Source organism: Grammomys surdaster, unplaced genomic scaffold, assembly GCF_004785775.1.
Source record: "Grammomys surdaster isolate TR1022 unplaced genomic scaffold, NIH_TR_1.0 690, whole genome shotgun sequence".
Lineage (NCBI taxonomy): Eukaryota > Metazoa > Chordata > Mammalia > Rodentia > Muridae > Grammomys > Grammomys surdaster.
The window spans coordinates 407,527-424,758 of NW_021605109.1; the positions used below are offsets into that span (position 1 = coordinate 407,527).

General features: G+C 41.0%; 1 protein-coding gene across 2 annotated transcripts in view; it reads right to left on the minus strand.

Annotated features, from left to right (window-relative positions):
- The window catches only part of Ppp4r4 (protein phosphatase 4 regulatory subunit 4), an 89,285-nt gene extending 72,486 nt beyond the window's left edge, over window positions 1-16,799 (minus strand). The window contains exons 1-2 of one of the 2 annotated variants that reach the window (XM_028782048.1): window positions 16,518-16,640; window positions 15,103-15,176 (exon numbers count right to left, since the gene is read on the minus strand). In XM_028782048.1, coding sequence (XP_028637881.1) covers window positions 15,103-15,176; window positions 16,518-16,640 — 197 coding nt within the window. Of the gene's footprint in view, window positions 1-15,102; window positions 15,177-16,517 lie in introns of both variants that reach the window. The other variant, XM_028782047.1, reaches the window with a different exon arrangement.
- Window positions 16,800-17,232: the final 433 nt, after the last annotated feature.

Here is a 17,232-nt window from a genome sequence, read left to right on the forward strand (position 1 = left end):
CTTAAAGGGGAAGGACTTGCCTAGTGCCCTGAGTCTGATCTTCATTGCTACTGAATACAGGAATCTCTAAGATGATACTGCCACAAGAACTGTCAGATGGCTTATTTGATAACATCAATGCTAGTAAAAATTACTTTACCTGTGATCCCTGATATGTGCCCTTTACTATCCAAATGCTATGTCTGCAGGGGCAGAGGCTGTGTTGCTATAAAGGGCCACAATCCTCAGCTTCATTAAACAGCTTCCAGCTGTGGAATGACTCCAGCTACCTAAACTTGAGCTGGTTCTCTATCTTCCTCTCTTTACAGAGGCACGAAGCAGCTCTCTGACTCTCAAACATACATCTTGGAATTAGCATCCCTCTCCTCCCACTTCACAGCAAGCCTCACAGCACTCAACAGCAGGACAAAATCTCTACTTGCCCTGGAACAGAACTAACATAAAATACAAGCACGCCTGAGATATCATTAAATTTTATTTTTATGTAATTTACTTTGAATTTTTTCCACTTTGTAATTCCATATTAAGATTATTTTTGGTGTTAGCATTGATGTTTTATTAGACATAGACATAAAATCAGTACTGTTAAATTTTTGTTATACATACATATATATGTGTGTGTGTATATATATATATGTGTGTGTGTATATATACATATATATATAGTATTAATAATCACACACACAAACATGCACTTGTATTTAGCCAATCACAATTTGAAATGTATTCCTATTGGTGTGCATACAGGCAGAAAAGTATAATAATGAAGATCAAAGTTCTATAGTGTTTTGCAGAGTAAATGGGAAGTCACGAAGGACTGCTTTCATTCCTGAGCTGCAGAGGTAGAGCTGAAAGGCATAAAGGTATGCAAAGTCTGAAGGTTCCTGGAAGCTCATTCCCTGTTAGGTTTTTTTAAATAGTGGGATGATTTCCCCATTAACTAAAAACTTAGGAAAGAAAATCCTTTCAAATTGCTTCTAAAACATATTTTTTGATATGTTATGGCACAGCAGGAGGGATAGATGAACCAAGATGATTTAAGAGAGAAGCTCAGAAGGGGAAACAAAATGACAAGCAACACTTGGAATACAGAGACCTGAGGCCTGGTATCAGAAGAAAGGGGTGATAAGTAGCTCCTGCAGAAAAAGGAAGAGACCCAATTACTGAACCTTCAGAAGACAAGTGGACTGATGGGGTCAATCTTGTAGGAAGTATTTATCCAGAACTGCTGGGTACCAGGCACTGTTCTCAATCTTCCAGCACAATCTAATAATAGACTTTGTCAGGCAGCAATTAGTGGCTGGACACTTCAGAGTACTGATGGGAAAGGAAGAGCATGCAACTGAAATGGTTTAAAAGGGTAGTCCGGCTTCAATAACAAGTGAACATATTTAGATTGAAAAGTGATGAACGCAATTTCACATTGGAAGGACAGCAAGATAACCTAAAGGAGACACAGTGTGGAAGTACAATACCAGAGTTCCAACGAAGCACCTTGGCCTGAAGTTCAAGGGGAAAAGGTCAGGAGCAGCTACCTACAGTCCAGACTTGAAAACGATGTCATGGAAATGACGGCTAAAGTCCAGAGTGAACAGTATGAGCCACACAGAGAGTCCAGTAACACAGAATAGTTCCTGCCTGCCCATATGACTGATACGCTGGTAAATGAGACACTGAGTTGAGAGAAACGTAAGACAAACAAATCAATTATAACACTTGAAGAGATCTTGAGTCAACTAAGTGTGCAAACCTGTGTGCAACCACGACTCCTTCTCCCTAATGCTCATGAGACACAAAGGAACCCAAGCCTTCACTTTAGGCTTTAGGCTGGGGAGTTGTTAGGTACTGTGAAGAATTTGAATTTCCTTTACTCTGCCTATACTCAAAAGAATCAAAGTCAGCTGCTGTGGAGACCAGCAAACCCAACTTTAAGGATGCACTGCTAACAATCCCCAAGTTACAGACTCAGCCTAGGTGCCCATCAATGGGCAATGAAAATGAAACATAGGCATATATGTACGTATGTTTGTATGATATATATGTGTGTGCACGTATATACATACATACATACATACATACATACATACATACATACATACATAAAGACAAAGAAAGATGAAATTATGTCGTTTGCAGGAAAATTGAAGGAACTAGAAATCATCATCTTAGTGAACTAAAGCAGTTCCACAAAGACAGGCACTGCATGTTTTCTCTCATGTGTGGAATCTAGGAGATGGGGAAACCTGAAAGTAAGAGTGAAATTATTAGAGATATACACTGACAAAGGGGGCAGGATAAGAAAAAGTAATAGGGAAATATCAAAGTACATTCTAGCCATGTACAGAAAGCTTTTATTTGGTAAAAATCAACATAGGCTAACTTTTAAAATGTCAGTTTCATACAGACATTATTGTAAGCCTCTTTTGATGGTTTTTCAAAGATTTTTAAATTTTATTCTTTGTATATGTTTTCCCTGCGTGTGTGCATGTGTACCACATGTGTGCAGTGCCAAAAGAGGGCCTTGAATCCCCAGGAACTGGAGTTACAGACAACTATGAGCCACTAAGTGGGTGTTAGGAAGCAAACTTGGGTTCAATGCCAAAACAGTACGTGCTTTTAGCCACTTAGCCAACTCTCCAGCCCTTTGATTTTTTTTTTAAATGGCCAAAAGGTATCAGGGATGGGTCAGAGAACCACTTGATTGACAGTTTTTAAAACTTTGTGTCTGTCTACTTAAAGCTCAAGTAGTCTCTTCTGGGTCAGTTAAGGAAAAAGCAAGAAAATACAAAGCACCAATCTCAGAAATCATAGGGACTGCACTACCTGTCACAAACACTGAGAAGGCAATACAGAACACCAGCATAGCATAACTCAATTTTCATAACTTATACAAAGTACAGTAAGAACTTAACAGACTACCAAAATTCACTGAAGAAGAAACAGATACTACATATAGTCCTATATCTATTAGAGAAGGCCACAGGTTTTACTAAAAAAAGAACTCTCAAAACAAATTTCACCACTAAGTGGCTTAATTTATAAAATCTACCTAATATTTGAGGCAAGAGCACCATCTCTATAAAACTGCATCCAGAAATAGGAAGTCCCTTCTCAATATACTTTCCGACTGTTACAAGTAGCCAAAGATCACAAGAAGGGAAAACTATAGGCCATGGCCTCTCATTTCCATGGATGAAAGTTCTAGGGGCTGGGACTGCAGCACATGTCTGGGGAGGTGGGTATACGAGAGCATGGGGCTCATTCTCTGGCAAGCCAGTCCAGACAAATCTACAAGCTCTGCGTTTAGTGAGAGACTCTGTCTCAAAAACTAAGATGGAAAACAATTAAGAAAGATACCATCAACCTCTGGCCGCCACATGCCTGCGCACGTTCTTACACATATATGGATGTAGAGAACAGAGGAAGGTCCTCAACAAAGCATTAATCCAGAAACATCTAACACAACTCTTTCCTCCTCAGGTTACTTTTGGTCATGGTGTTTCATCACAGCAACAGACATCTGTAATAAGCAAACATACTTTATAAACAGTAATCTAAGATCTTAGGATGTTACTTTAAAGCAAATCCAGTTCATAACACATTACAGAAGAATTTCAGTGATGGGCTGAGAGGGAGGGGCTATATGTATTGCCTGTTCTTTCAGAGGACCTACGTTCAATTCCTAGCACTCACACAGCAGCTCATAACCATCTGTAACTCCAGTTCCAAGACATCATATGCCCTCTTCTGACCTCCAAGGATACCAGGCATGCACATGGTTCACAGACATACAGGCAGGGAAAATTTCAATACCATAAAATAAAAATCCCAAAGAAGTTGAGAAGTTCTGTGATGGTTTTCACTCCTCAGACTCATTTTTATACTTAAATATATAAACATCTGTATGCTACCCAGAACTCACTCTACCCCAAATATTGCTAAACATGTATCTACAATTTGTAAAACTCTTTAGAAAGAATTTAAAATTTAAAAATTCAAACCCAATTTTTCTATGTTAGCAAAATGAGATATCTGTGGTTTGATTATATTCCATGATCCAATTCATAATGAAGCACAGCCATTTTCTCAGTCATGAATAACTACTTTAAACATGACCTTTTTATTTTATTTTTGAAATTATAATAAAAACATTTCTCCTCTTTCCTCCCTCCAAACCCTCCCTATGCCTCTTCCCATTCTCCTTAAAATTCATGGTCTCTTTTTTTCACTAACTGTCCCTGCACACATTGTATATGTATTCCTAAACATAACCTGCTCGGTCCATACCATGTCATTTCTATGTCTTTTCAGGGTTGACAGTTTGGCAGTGGACAACCCATTGTCGTGCTCTTCCCTGGGGAAGACCACCTCTGCTGCTCCCAGCTTTCCTCAGATGCCTAAAGTTCTTTGTGTAGGGTTGAGGCTTTTCCTATCCACTTTGGCCCTGAGGCTGTCCATCTTGACATTTCACCCAACAATTGTCTCTACTGGCACCACCTAGTGGTTGAAATGTGAAACTGCTACCCAGTCTCCTCATCTTAGAATCAAAAAGACAGGTTCTCTTAGGCTCAGCCCATCTCTTGAACACCAGGAGGAGAACCAGGAGACACAGCAACTGAAGAGCTTAGGTGACAGAAACAGAAGCCAAATATCTGATTTTACAATAGCAAACTGGCCCTTACTTCAGACATATTGAAGAAACATTAAGATCTATCTTTACTTATAGCATTTATAAACTTTAACTGAAAATGGAGCATAGATCTAAAATGCAAAAGCAAACTCTTAAAACTTCTTCAAAAGGAAAAAAATCTTGGCGACCTGTTAGGCAAAGATTCCCTACAAATAAGACATAGAAAGTACTAACTATAAAGAAAAAAACATCAATTAATCATGTCTTAACAAAATTAAAAAGTTTTACTTTTCAAAAGATATACTTAAAAAAAATGAAAAGGCAAGCCACCAGCTGGAAGAAAGTATTTGGAAAAGATATCCAACAATGAGCAAAGATTCAAACAGATGCATCACCAAAAAAAGACTGCTTATGGCTGCTTCACAAACAAACATGACCTCCACTGGCCATTGGGAAATCCAAACTATGACTATTATGAAATATCATTACACACACACTAGCATGGCCTAAAATGAAACAGACTGTTCATACAGACTGACATACATAAAATAGAATCATCACTCCAGAGCATTTGGCTATTTCATAAAAGTATAAACGTAGATCCCGCATACAACCTGGTCAGTCCACTTCTAGAACTTGCTTTATAGACCAGGCTATCCTCTAACTCACAGAGATCAACCTGTCTCTGCCTCCCAAATGCTGGGATTAAAGGCATGTGACACCACACAACATCACACCACATACGTCTAGATGTTTAATAGTAAGCAAGGAACGCACACAATACACACACACACACACACACACACACACACACACTTGAAACAGGGTTTCATGTATCTCAACCTAACCCTCAAATTCACTACGTGGTTGAGGCTGTCTTTGAACTCCTAACCTCCTATTTTTACCTCCTACATTGTAGGATCACAGCATGTGCTACCATGCTCAGTTCATACAAAGATCTGCAAATTAATATTAAGTCACTTAATTTTCAATACTCAAAAACTACACAAATTTCCCAAACTACCCAAAACTACCCAAATGTTCATCAACTGATGAATAGATAAAATGCCTCGCATCTGTAAAGAGGGATAATCATACATGAACTTCAATATAATTATACTGAATGAATGAAGCTGTACAAAAAAGAACATAATCATCACTTATTCATGTCCATAAAATCCCTTAAATTGAAAACCAACCTATAGTAATAGAAACCAGATCCACAATTATCCTGAGTGGAGGAAGTGCTGGGAAACAGGTAAAATGGATGACAAGGGGAGGGGGTAAAGGTAGCTTTTGTGGGTAGCTAAAATGTTTATTACCTGATCCTAATAGTTTCACATGTAACTACAAAAGTAAATACTCACCAGATTTCTCTGTTTAAATACATAGAGCTTACTAGATGTCAATTATATCTCAATAAAGCTATAAAATTGAAAAAAGATACTTGCTGATGACTCGTTGCATTCCATTCTAAAGTACTTATCCAAGAGTTACAAAAACACGTGTGTACATTCTAGAACAAGGAAAGCTGTCAACGGTCATAAAAGCCAGCTGTGGTTGCCTAGGGTCAGGGAAGGGATTAAATGAAAAAGGACACCAGTGCACATGGTCTGTATGTGGACTGAAATGCTGGTCATAGAAGGGATCTACTTTTCAAACTCACAAACTGTGTGTTTAACTTATGTGAGGTGTAGCCCAATACAGTAATATTCACCAAATTGTAGGAGGGGTTGGATAGTGCAACTTAGAGATCCAGAGAGAAAAGTCTCACTACATAACATTTCTGCATGGAAATTTTCCTCTACATCAAAAGTAAAAGAAGTATGTTGTGCCCTGACAACAGATGATTTAAAAGGAACGTTAAAAAAAAATCACTGTTTGCGGAACACACAATATCAAGCCAGTGCCACCTACACACATTTCCTTGAATCCTTTCTCCTGTCCTACAACTTAGGTGTGTTCTGATCTGAGAATTAGACTGGGCTTGGGCTCAGAGAAGGGACACAGTTCTATCACAGTTGAGTGAGTGAGTGAGCCTCAGTCTCCACAAATGACTGATGCAATGATAAAAATACCTGTGAAGCCAGGATGACTACTACGCCATTAAAAACCTGTAAAACTCATTTGCTTCCTAAACAGTGACTTCCTTGAACACAGGTATCTGTTAGTACACCCCTATTCATTTCTTAAGAGAAGCCTGCTATGTAAATGCTTGATAAATATTTGGTATGTTTCAATTTGAAGCCATAAGATTCATTATGAAGTGACTACTAGCTACACTATAATGTGTTTCCCTTATTAACATCTCTGATTGGAGGGAAGATTACACCATGAGGCACGTGATCAAGAAGGGCATACATAAGATATTCAACAATTCTGATGTAATTATCATACACCAGGAGAATAAGGCAGAAAGAGAGACTATGAGAACCTGAGCCTGGGCGTTTTCTCCGACTCCTACTTCTGATGGCCAACATGGGCCATGAAAGATCCTGTACTAACTTAAATGGCCATGTCAAAGCTGCACAGATTTAAATGATTACTAGAGCGTGTTCAGTGCTTTCACTACCTTCATTCAGCCCCAATCTGACAAGTATGGTTTTTATCACTTGTTATAGAAATTACTAATTCTTGATGTAAACACTAAGGAACCACTGTTAATTTCAACTTAGGGCTTCAAGCTAAGGAACACAACTTCAAATGTTTACTGGAAACCCAATAGGTTAGGATAAATTTCAATCCTTACCTATATCCGAAAGTTATGTATGGAGTGAAAATATATACATGTATGTAAAACTTATATATGTCTAGTATAGCTACATTATAATTACATGACTTGGTCTATACTGTATTCAGATGTATATAATCATTTCTTTTAAATAACTCTATGATGTTTCATTATAGAAATTTTGAGTGTTTTAATGAGCAGTTACATAGCTGCAGTTACAAGATGCAAGCTCACCCAGCTCACTCACAGTGGCATCGTGCTACCAAATGCCAGGCCTTCCCAATGGCATTATATGGGTCACTTCTACAATGACAAAAATAGTCCAGTTTTTATTTTTAAGCTTTTCAGACAGATACCATGAGACTGCTCTGTTTTCTGATTCAGAGAGCACTTCCTGAAGCTCAGTATAAAGGAAGAAAGAAAGCAGACGCCTCCTGTGGTTGTCCTCAACACAGAAGACAAGGAAAGGGGGGATGAAAGCTTGTCTTCAAGTCTCTTATAGTCAGAGACCTAGAACTTTTCCAAGACAGGGAATTCAGTTTGCCAAAACTAAAGTCATTTGCCCTTAGCAATGGTGGAAGACAAGCAGCTCCATCTATAACTCTCTTAATACAGAAAACAACGATCCTAACCAAACAATGAATACGCAGTCCTGAAACTTCTATGTAAAAGGGTAAATGAGTCGGACATCAATTTCACAGGGAATGTAACCTCAACAATTTTAAAAAAATAGAACCTCTTGAAACCATTAAAAGTATAGGGACCTGGAGTGGAACTTTCCAAAAAAAAAAAAAAAACTCCAACACCCACTTTGCTTCTCTTTCTGAAAGAAATACACAAAACATTCCATGTCCTATAACCTAAAGCTTCAGTATGTAGAGAAAAAGAAAGCAGACACCTCCTGTGGTTGTTCTCAGAACAGAAGACAAGGAAAGGAGATGGAAACCCTTCTAAGCACAGCCTAGGCAGAACAGACACCAGGTGTAAAAGCATATAGAAACTCTCCTGAAGGAAAAGAAGAGAAGCTACCAGACATGAGAAACTCAGGACAAAGGACAGAAACATACAAAGCTGTTAACAGGTCATTGCTGCTGTGCTGTCACTTTTGTTCCCTAAAGATATGCTGACAGGAACGCTTATAGACTGCTGACAGAAATAAAGACTGATAACAGCATTTCAGAAACCATTAGACAGCTCTTTCAAGCTAGACATTGGAGTATGCTACAACCGATTAATTCTATATTTCTAGAAAAGATAACAAAGAAATACATCTATCCACTAACATACTTGTATATAATGCTTATAGCAGCATTCTGCATAAAAACACAAACTAGAAGCCAGGTAAACATGCGCCACAGGCATCAGAAGCTGTCATCTCTCTTACAAGAATACCATACAGCAATAAAACCAGATGACTACAAACTATCTATTGCTTCTTAAATCAATATGAATAAAGTTCTCTATAATCCTGAGCAAAGGAGACTAGGTAAACACACACACACACGAGAGAAAGAGAGAGAGAGAGAGAGAGAGAGAGAGAGAGAGAGAGAGAGAGAGAAGGAGGAGGAGGAGGAGGAGGAGGAGGAGGAGGAGGAGGAGGAGGAGGGGGAGGAGGAGGAGGAGGGGAGACTGACTCTGACTGGCTGACTGTGGTGACTGTTACATAAAATTCTAAGTCAGACAAACTCATCTCCAATGTCAGGGGAACAACTACCCTCTTCAAGAGGATGTAGAGAATGGAATGAGTCCGTGGGTGGCTACCGGCTAACTCAATAAATAATGTTCTCTTTCTTAATATGGATGCTAGCTCCTTAGCTGTGTTCACTTATGAAAATTCAACAAGCTATATATTTATGATCTGTGAACATTTCTGTGTATAGTCAAAGCTTGCTTTAGAGAAACACACATACACATGTGAGCACACATGCACACGTGCACACGCGCACGCACGCGCACACACACATCCACACACCTCTTTAAACTAGATCCCCAAATTCATTAATTTTACCTTAAGTATTTAAAGGGTAGAAAGAACAAACTACACTGTAGGACTTCAACCTGGGGCCATGGGTCACAAAAACAGCACTAAAAAGCAGGTCTCAGAACTGGAAAGCACAACAATCATGAAAATCAGAGCCATGTGAGGGAATGGACACTCTTTAAAGCACAGGCATGCAGTGGCGTTTTCCATACAAATATTTACTTTCAGATACAAAGAACAGGAATTGTGTAAAATCAATATCCAAAACTAGGTAACAGAAAGTGAATCACTGGTGCTGCCCCTAGCTACTACCACTGGGGTCTTGAGCAGAGTGAGGTGGAGTTCTCAGTGGGAACCTAATTTACTGCCCTGTGTTCATTGTCCTTAAACCTCCTTGGTTCAAGTCAGAGTACAAAATGTTTGAAAACTCACAGCACCAAGTGGAAAATACCTTCTAGAGACTTTAATAGTAAACAACATAAAAAGATGGTTAGGTGCTCTATCTAACGAACACATTCAGTGCAAACTATCAAAAGTGCAGTGCTAAGACGGGGCATCATGGGAAAAATATCTATAAGTCTGCAAGCCAATCTGTCACTCAGTTGAACGTGCTTTCATGGAGTCTGGTTTCTGAGTAAGTACTATCAGCAAAGGAAGCTAACAGGAATCTACCACAAACTGCAGTTGATAACTTTATTCATACTTCATTAAATTATTAGAAGGAAAAAGCAATAGCACTATCCTCCTCAAGGCTTTGAAGTGTATGCTGAGCTCTGAGTGGCAGGGAAGCAGGGAGAGCAGAAACAGAGACGGAAGTTAGAGTTAACTGGGCACCTCAGTGCTTGGTGCTCCCCTGGTTCACGTTTCTGGGAAATGGATATTTCCATTTTACAAATGAAAAACATAAGAGATCTAAAACCTTAGTAGCTTTCCTATAAACGCAAAAGTAATCAATATAGAATAGTATGTACTCTGATTCTACTGCCCTTCACACATGCGCATGCACACACATGCACACACACTCACACTCGCACTCACAAAAATCACAAGTTGCTTAATTCCTCTGGGGTTTTAGCCATCTTAAATATTTTTCATTGTGTCAAGAGGTATGCATTCATATCACAACACAAACAAGAAAGAATGAAAAACACAACATGACCTGTCTTTCAAAAGTGTGAAACCTGTTAAAGACAATGCACACAGGTTAGGGACCATAAAGGAATACTTGTCTCTTGAGGGACGCTGGTACTAAAACTATAGGTCAGATGAGAGACGCTTCGGCATTAGGAAAGGTACAAACTAGGTACAAGATTGAGTCTAGATCCTGGGATGGTAGGTGTTAGACAGGGCTGACAGAGGGATACTCTGAGATGAGGAAAGGCAGAGTGAATGGAGACTACATGGATCTAAGAGGCAGTAAGAGATCAGCACTACTGCTCCAAAAGGTACGGATATAGTAGAAACAGCTCAAATGTCCATCCACTGATGAACAGATCCAGAGAACATGTGATACAATAGTCTCTCCTTACCCAAGATAGTTCTTTCTGTGTTCTGATATTCACCCTCAATTACTATCAAGGTATTAAGTGGAAGATTCTAGAAGTAAAAAATTCATAAATTGAAAATAGCCTGACATTTCTCCAAGAATCATATGATTTCTCTTTTTGTAATATCCTCCAATACATCAGTGTGTGTGTGTGTGTGTGTGTGTGTGTCTTAGTAATGGCTAGTAGTGCTGGCAATTTGGATATGCCAGAAAGAAGCCATGAAGTACTTCTTTTAAGTGAGAAGGTAAATTTCTCAACAAGACAAAGAAAAGAAAAAAAGAAAAGAAAAAGAGAAAAGCTGTATACCAGAAACTGCTAAAACATATGGTAGAAAAGAAAGTTCTGTAAAATGGTAAATAAATAAAATGAAATTTGAGCTTATCTTGCTGTCTAATCTCAAACTACAAGAGTTACGGCCATAGTGCATGTTATATGCCTAGTAACAATGAAAAAATGCATTAACTATCAGGTCTCGGTACTCTGCAGTTTTAGCATCCGGTAAGGGGTCCTGAAGATAGCAGGGAACTATCATAAGCCCATGCAATAAAACACTACTTACCAATAAAATGAAATATAATGACAATGATCTACCATGAACCTTGGATAATTTTTCTAAGTAAAGGAAGTGAAATGCAAAGGCCAAGTCATGTACCATCCCATCTCAAAGAATGCCAGAGAAACAGGTCCATGGGGACAGACAGCAGATTAGTAAGTAGCTCCCCAAAGCTGGAAAGATTCAGACGCAAGATGTAGCTACAGGCCTTATGGAAAGATAAAAATGTTCTAAAAGTGACAGTGGCTTTAGTTCTGTGAATACATGAAAAATACTAACTGTTCACTTTAAAAGAAATCATATGAAACGTGAAACACAGCTCAGTAAAAGCCATTTTAAAAAGTGAGGAACAAACAGGATTACCAGAATGCACAGCCAAGGGAGTCACGCCTGCCAAGCATTTTAAATGCCTTAAGGGTCTAGGATGATCTAGCTAACAACTGGAGATGTACGAGTGAGATTTTACTTAGTGAAAATACAGTACACATACTTAAGACTCTGCTCTAATAAAAGTCTTCTCTAATAAAATTATTCACATATTTTTGAGTACATGCCTAAAATACATGCCAAAATTACACAGAAGAGAGAGAACAGGAAAAAGATGTTGTGATCTGAGTTTGACTAAGACACAAGCTGTGACTATTGAGAAAGTTGTTTTGCTTTGGTGCTAAATGACACAGATGGGTCTATCCGCATCATATTCATGCAAAACTCATAGTCATCTGTGTTAAATCTTCAAGCATCGTAATGTTCTAAACTTTCTGCTAAAATGACAATGGTAACTGACCTGTCATACTTTCAGACCAAAGTAATAGACAGTACATTCATTTGTCATTGGATATTGGATTCAATTTAAGTGCTATGAGAATCTCCATTAATGTAAAGCTTTGCCTACTGATGCTTACACATTTGGCTGAATTATAATGTAGTATTACTAATATTCCAAGAATTGAGGGATAAAAGATGGCTCAGTGGTTAAGAGTATTTGCTGTTCTTCCAGAGGACTGAGGCTTCAGTTCTAAGGGATTCAATGCCTTCTTCAGCCACTGACTGCACATGGTGCACAGACACACATACAGGAAAAACATTTAGATACATAAATATTTTTAAAGGATTCTAATAGTTTTAATACAGTAAGAAAACTAAAGAACCAAAATCTAACACACAAAAGTAGAAAATACATATGTCCAACACTAAGAAAAGTAAAGCACTCCAAATTGAACCTGAAAATCATCTACACAGGAAAAGACAGAAGTCCCTGTTAGGATCTGGAATATTGAGAAAAAAAATTTAAAGGAATAAATTATTTAAAATAAAAAGCTCATTCTAAGAGAATGACTCTTAGACTTAAGACTCTGCTCTAACAAAACTCTTCGCTAATAAAATTATTCACATATTTTTGAGTACATGCCTAAAATACATGCCAAAATCACACAGAAGAGAGAGAACAGGAAGAAGATGCTGTGATCTGAGTTTGATAAAAAGTTTTATCTGAGTAGATAAAAAAGGAAAGCTTTAACAGAGACAGTTTGGATACATCTATGAGACAACCCATTCTCCTCCCCTAAATCCTGGAGAAGAAAGAATCCTTCAGGCAGTCCTGCCATAATCCCTCTAGAAACCCGCCAGGAAGAGAAACTCCACCTGCCCCCAGGAGGTGGTAAGAGGGCAGCGATACAAAAGAAGAATTTAGCAGGACAACCCACACACAAGCAAACTAGTGTTCCCCTTTCCAAGGGCCTTGCAAGCCTCCTTACAGGTAGGTAAACCATAAGAAACTAAAGGAGAGTGATCTCTTTTTAAACTCTCTTCTGTGAAAAGGAGGTGGGGGTAGAGGGCAACCTGGCCTTTGTAAAGTTCTAGAACTAAGGGAAACATACGTTCTATATCTGAATAAAAGAAAAACAACTTAGTTGTCTCTAACCAACAATAAAAGCAAAGTAAAAACCTTTAAAAAAAAATAGGTTATCACTGACATCTAGAATGAGGTGTCTGCTGTCAGCTTAAGTAGAGCAAGACTCTCCGTTTCCTGACACTAAGCCAGGGGTTCCTTAGCCCAAGAAAACAAAGCACGCCATAGGAATAGCAGGACTTGGTTTTTGATCATTAACTGCTACATATCAAGAGAAATGTACCCAATATTCTTCAACTGTCTGTTCATTTGCAGAAGATGATTTATGGTGAAAGCCAACTCGAAGGAAAGGACTCACTATGAAGCACTAGCTGCCCTGGTATTCCCTATGTAGCTCAGGCTGTCTTTGAACTTGCAGCAATTCTTCTGCATCAGCTTTGGGACTGCAGGTCTACCCACCAAGCTCACCTTCACTGTGCTTTACCTGCTTGTTTGTTTTTGTTTGTTTATCTGTTGGTATATCTGTTTGGTTTGGGTTCTGTTTGGTATAGTTATTGAAGACCATGATCAACAGGGTCCAAATGGAAAGTACATTGATACACAGCAAGAACAGAAACTCAAGGTGCCACCAGGAAGATAAAGAATAATGAAGAAAGTCCTGAAGAGAGGCTGAGGATACAGGTCGGCGGTAAACACTTTGCTTAACATAGACGAGGCCCTGAATTTGAGGAAGAGGGGGAAGAATATTAAAGAATTTTTATATATAATCACTCAATGAATACCATGGGACTGGAAATATGATCTATAATCAGGAACAGAATAAGAAGACAAACAGCAACTGAAGCTAGTAAAGCAGACCAAAGCAAAAGAGACAGGCATTGGAGAAAGTAACACCAGTCTTCAAAATCCGATTCCAAACAGCAATAGTGAAGACTAATTTACCGAAAGAAAAATATATATACATACATACACAGGTAAAAGTAATTCTTAAATAAATATAAAATGCCTAGGAATTTTTCTATTTCTGAAGGCTTTTCGTCAATATATTTACCTTTTAAAATGATTCAAAACATTTGTACTACTGTGTTCATACAGAGCTATATATAAAGTTGATTCTAGCAAGGTACTGTAGTCTGTAAGTTAGGAGAGTAAAACCAGCTTCCCCCCTTGCCCAGCACCCAAATGGAGACCTTTGTGACTGATATAATGTAGAATCATCAGAAGCATATATAGACCAACATACCCATTTGTCTTAAGCTATTCTGTAAAGCCTATGAGATGGTCTGAAACTTAGAAAGGAGACTCAATTTAATTAAAAAAAGAAAAAGAAATGTGCAAGCAATATAAAACTCACACTGCCAAACTAATATAAACTATATTCTGGGCAAAAATCCAGTTTTTGAATTTTTTCTATGTAGTATTGCATGCAATATTCATTCTCTACGATAAACTTAAAAATTAATCACTGGGTACCCTTAAATCTTAGCCCTCCTTACTGACTCGTGCATGAGCAAAATTGGAAAGTAATTTCAAAAGGATGTGATTCAATTGAAACCATTAGCTGTTCTGCAGTTCCTCCTCCAGGCAATGTTCCTTAAATTAGATATGTTATTTGATTCTAGTTCTCAGATTCATCAGCCCAGACCTAATGTAATTCATCACATTACTGCGATGAACGCAAAAGTATTCTGTTCAATGGGAACAGTCAGTCTGAACACCAGCAGCAATTGAAACACGACATTTCAGAAACAGCTCATGTTTGCCCAACAGGCAAAGGGCAGCAATTTGAAAGAAAGCCCGAGACATACCTGAGCAGATAAACAGCCCTGTCAATATCACTGAGGTCTTCATCAACAGTCAATCTTTCTATTTCTTCTGGTGTCTGTCAAGTATAAAATGCAAATTAGGCACACAAACATTTGGTCACTGTTGGCTCCCAAAGACCTTTGAGGACCCTATCGGTAAAAAAAAAAAAAAAAAAAAAAAAAAAAAGCTTCACAATTATATCAATGACAACTAATCCAGGATCTGATGATTCTTCTACACCATATCAAACACAGATCTCCGGGTGGGTGATGAGAGGGGGGACTAGCTTTATTCTTCTAACTTATAGACTATAGGGCCTTAATGGAATCAACCTCATAGCCATACATACCACATGTGAACATATACACCTATATATTCACATATTTTTTTTAATTTCCAACACAATACCCCAAGCCGCTACAGTATTTTCCATACCAGGATATGCTTTAAAGGGGAGTTGAAGAGGACAGAAAGGACAAGCTTTGTAGCTCCTGTTGGGAACCGAATGAACTCAAATTGAAAGGAAATCAAAGGTTCTAGAAAGGCAAGGAGGGACTGGCCAGAAGGAGCCTATAAACTAGGTCTGCCATCTGTGAGGGTGAGGGTGGAAGCCTCAGAAAGCTGAAAAGATGACTCTGTGGGGATGGGGAACGAGTGGAGGTAAAGGGACAAACAGGTTGACTCCCCTCAAGGGGACTGGGGAGCAGGGTCCCGCCTACAGTCCTAGAAGGAAAAGGATGCATGGTGACTCAGGATGGGAGGAAAAGGTTGAGAGAGGCTTTGAAACCCTGGACTAGGGAGACTCTGGGAAGGGTGCCTCTCCTTGGGCGGAGAAGGGAGGCCATGCTGCACAGGGAGACCCAAGCTTGATCTTATGCAGAGGTGGGGGGAGGAGGACCGTGAAAGGATGGGACCTGAGACGTCCGGGCAAGAGATGGGAACTAGGGCTGTGTGAAACCGAGGATGGGCCAGCGACCAGAACCTGGGACGGCACCCCGGGCTGAGAAGCCGGCTGCGGAGGCTGGCCCCGAGAACAGCGGCTTGGCCGTTCGTGGGGGAGGCCAGAGCGGGGTGGGGCGCAGGGCTGGCCGCAGTCGGGGGACCAAGTCGAGGGACTCGGCTGATTCCAGTCAGGGACGACGGGCTGATTTCAGTTCGGAGTCAGGGCTGGCGGTAGTCAAGGGACCCAGCTAGCTCCAGTCAGAGGAAAGGACGAGCCTCAGTCAGGAGTCAGGGTAAGGGATTGTTCCAGTCAGGGGTCAGGGACAGGGACAGGCCGACCCTCGGCTGCGGCAGGGAATGAAGCTCTGAAGCGACTGCGGTGACACGGCGACTGGCGCTGGAGCGCCGAGGGGCAGTCGGACGCCGCCGGGTCGGGCGGCCAGCCCTGAGGGGAGCGTCTCTCGGTCCCGCGCACCTTGAGGCTCCGGCGGACCGGCCTCTCGATGATGGTGAGTTCCTGCAGGTCCTCCATGTAGCCGAACAGGCTGTTCTGCCCGAAATCCATCGCGACGCCGGCGTCGGGCGGCGGCGGATGCATGGACCGCCGAGGGGCTCCCTCGCCGGCCGGCCCGAGCGGCCCCGGGATGCCGGACGCGCGCAGCCCCGCGCCGCCCACCAGAAGGACTCTCTCTAGTCCCGCTCTCCGCTACCGGGGAAGCGGAGCAAGAGGCCGCAAGCGGCGAGAACACGAGCGCGGTGCGAGCCGGAGCGCAGCGCACCGAGGGGGCGGGGCGGGTGGAGGGGGCGGGGCGCGCGGAGGGGGCGGGACCAGAACAGGGAGCCGCCTCAGCGGCCGCCTCGGCCCCGCCCCCGCCCGGGGGTCTGCGCGCGCGGTGGGACGCAACTGCCGCGCAACGACGCGCCCCGGTCGGGCTCCCTGGGCCCTCGCCCCGCCCCTATGGGACGAGCCCCGCCCCTCGGCGCGTGCGCAGAGCTCTCCGCATGCCCCAGGCGGCCTGGAGGCGGGCCGGGGGCGGGAAATGGGCTCGGGTAGGCTGAGCCAATGAGAGTAAAGCGGGGGAAGTGTGCGGTGTGCTGGAGTCTCCTGCACCTGTGAGAGTGACTTTCTGGTTATTTGGTGGCTGCTCTGCTCTGATGACCTGCCATTGGTGCAGACAACCCCCTGCTAG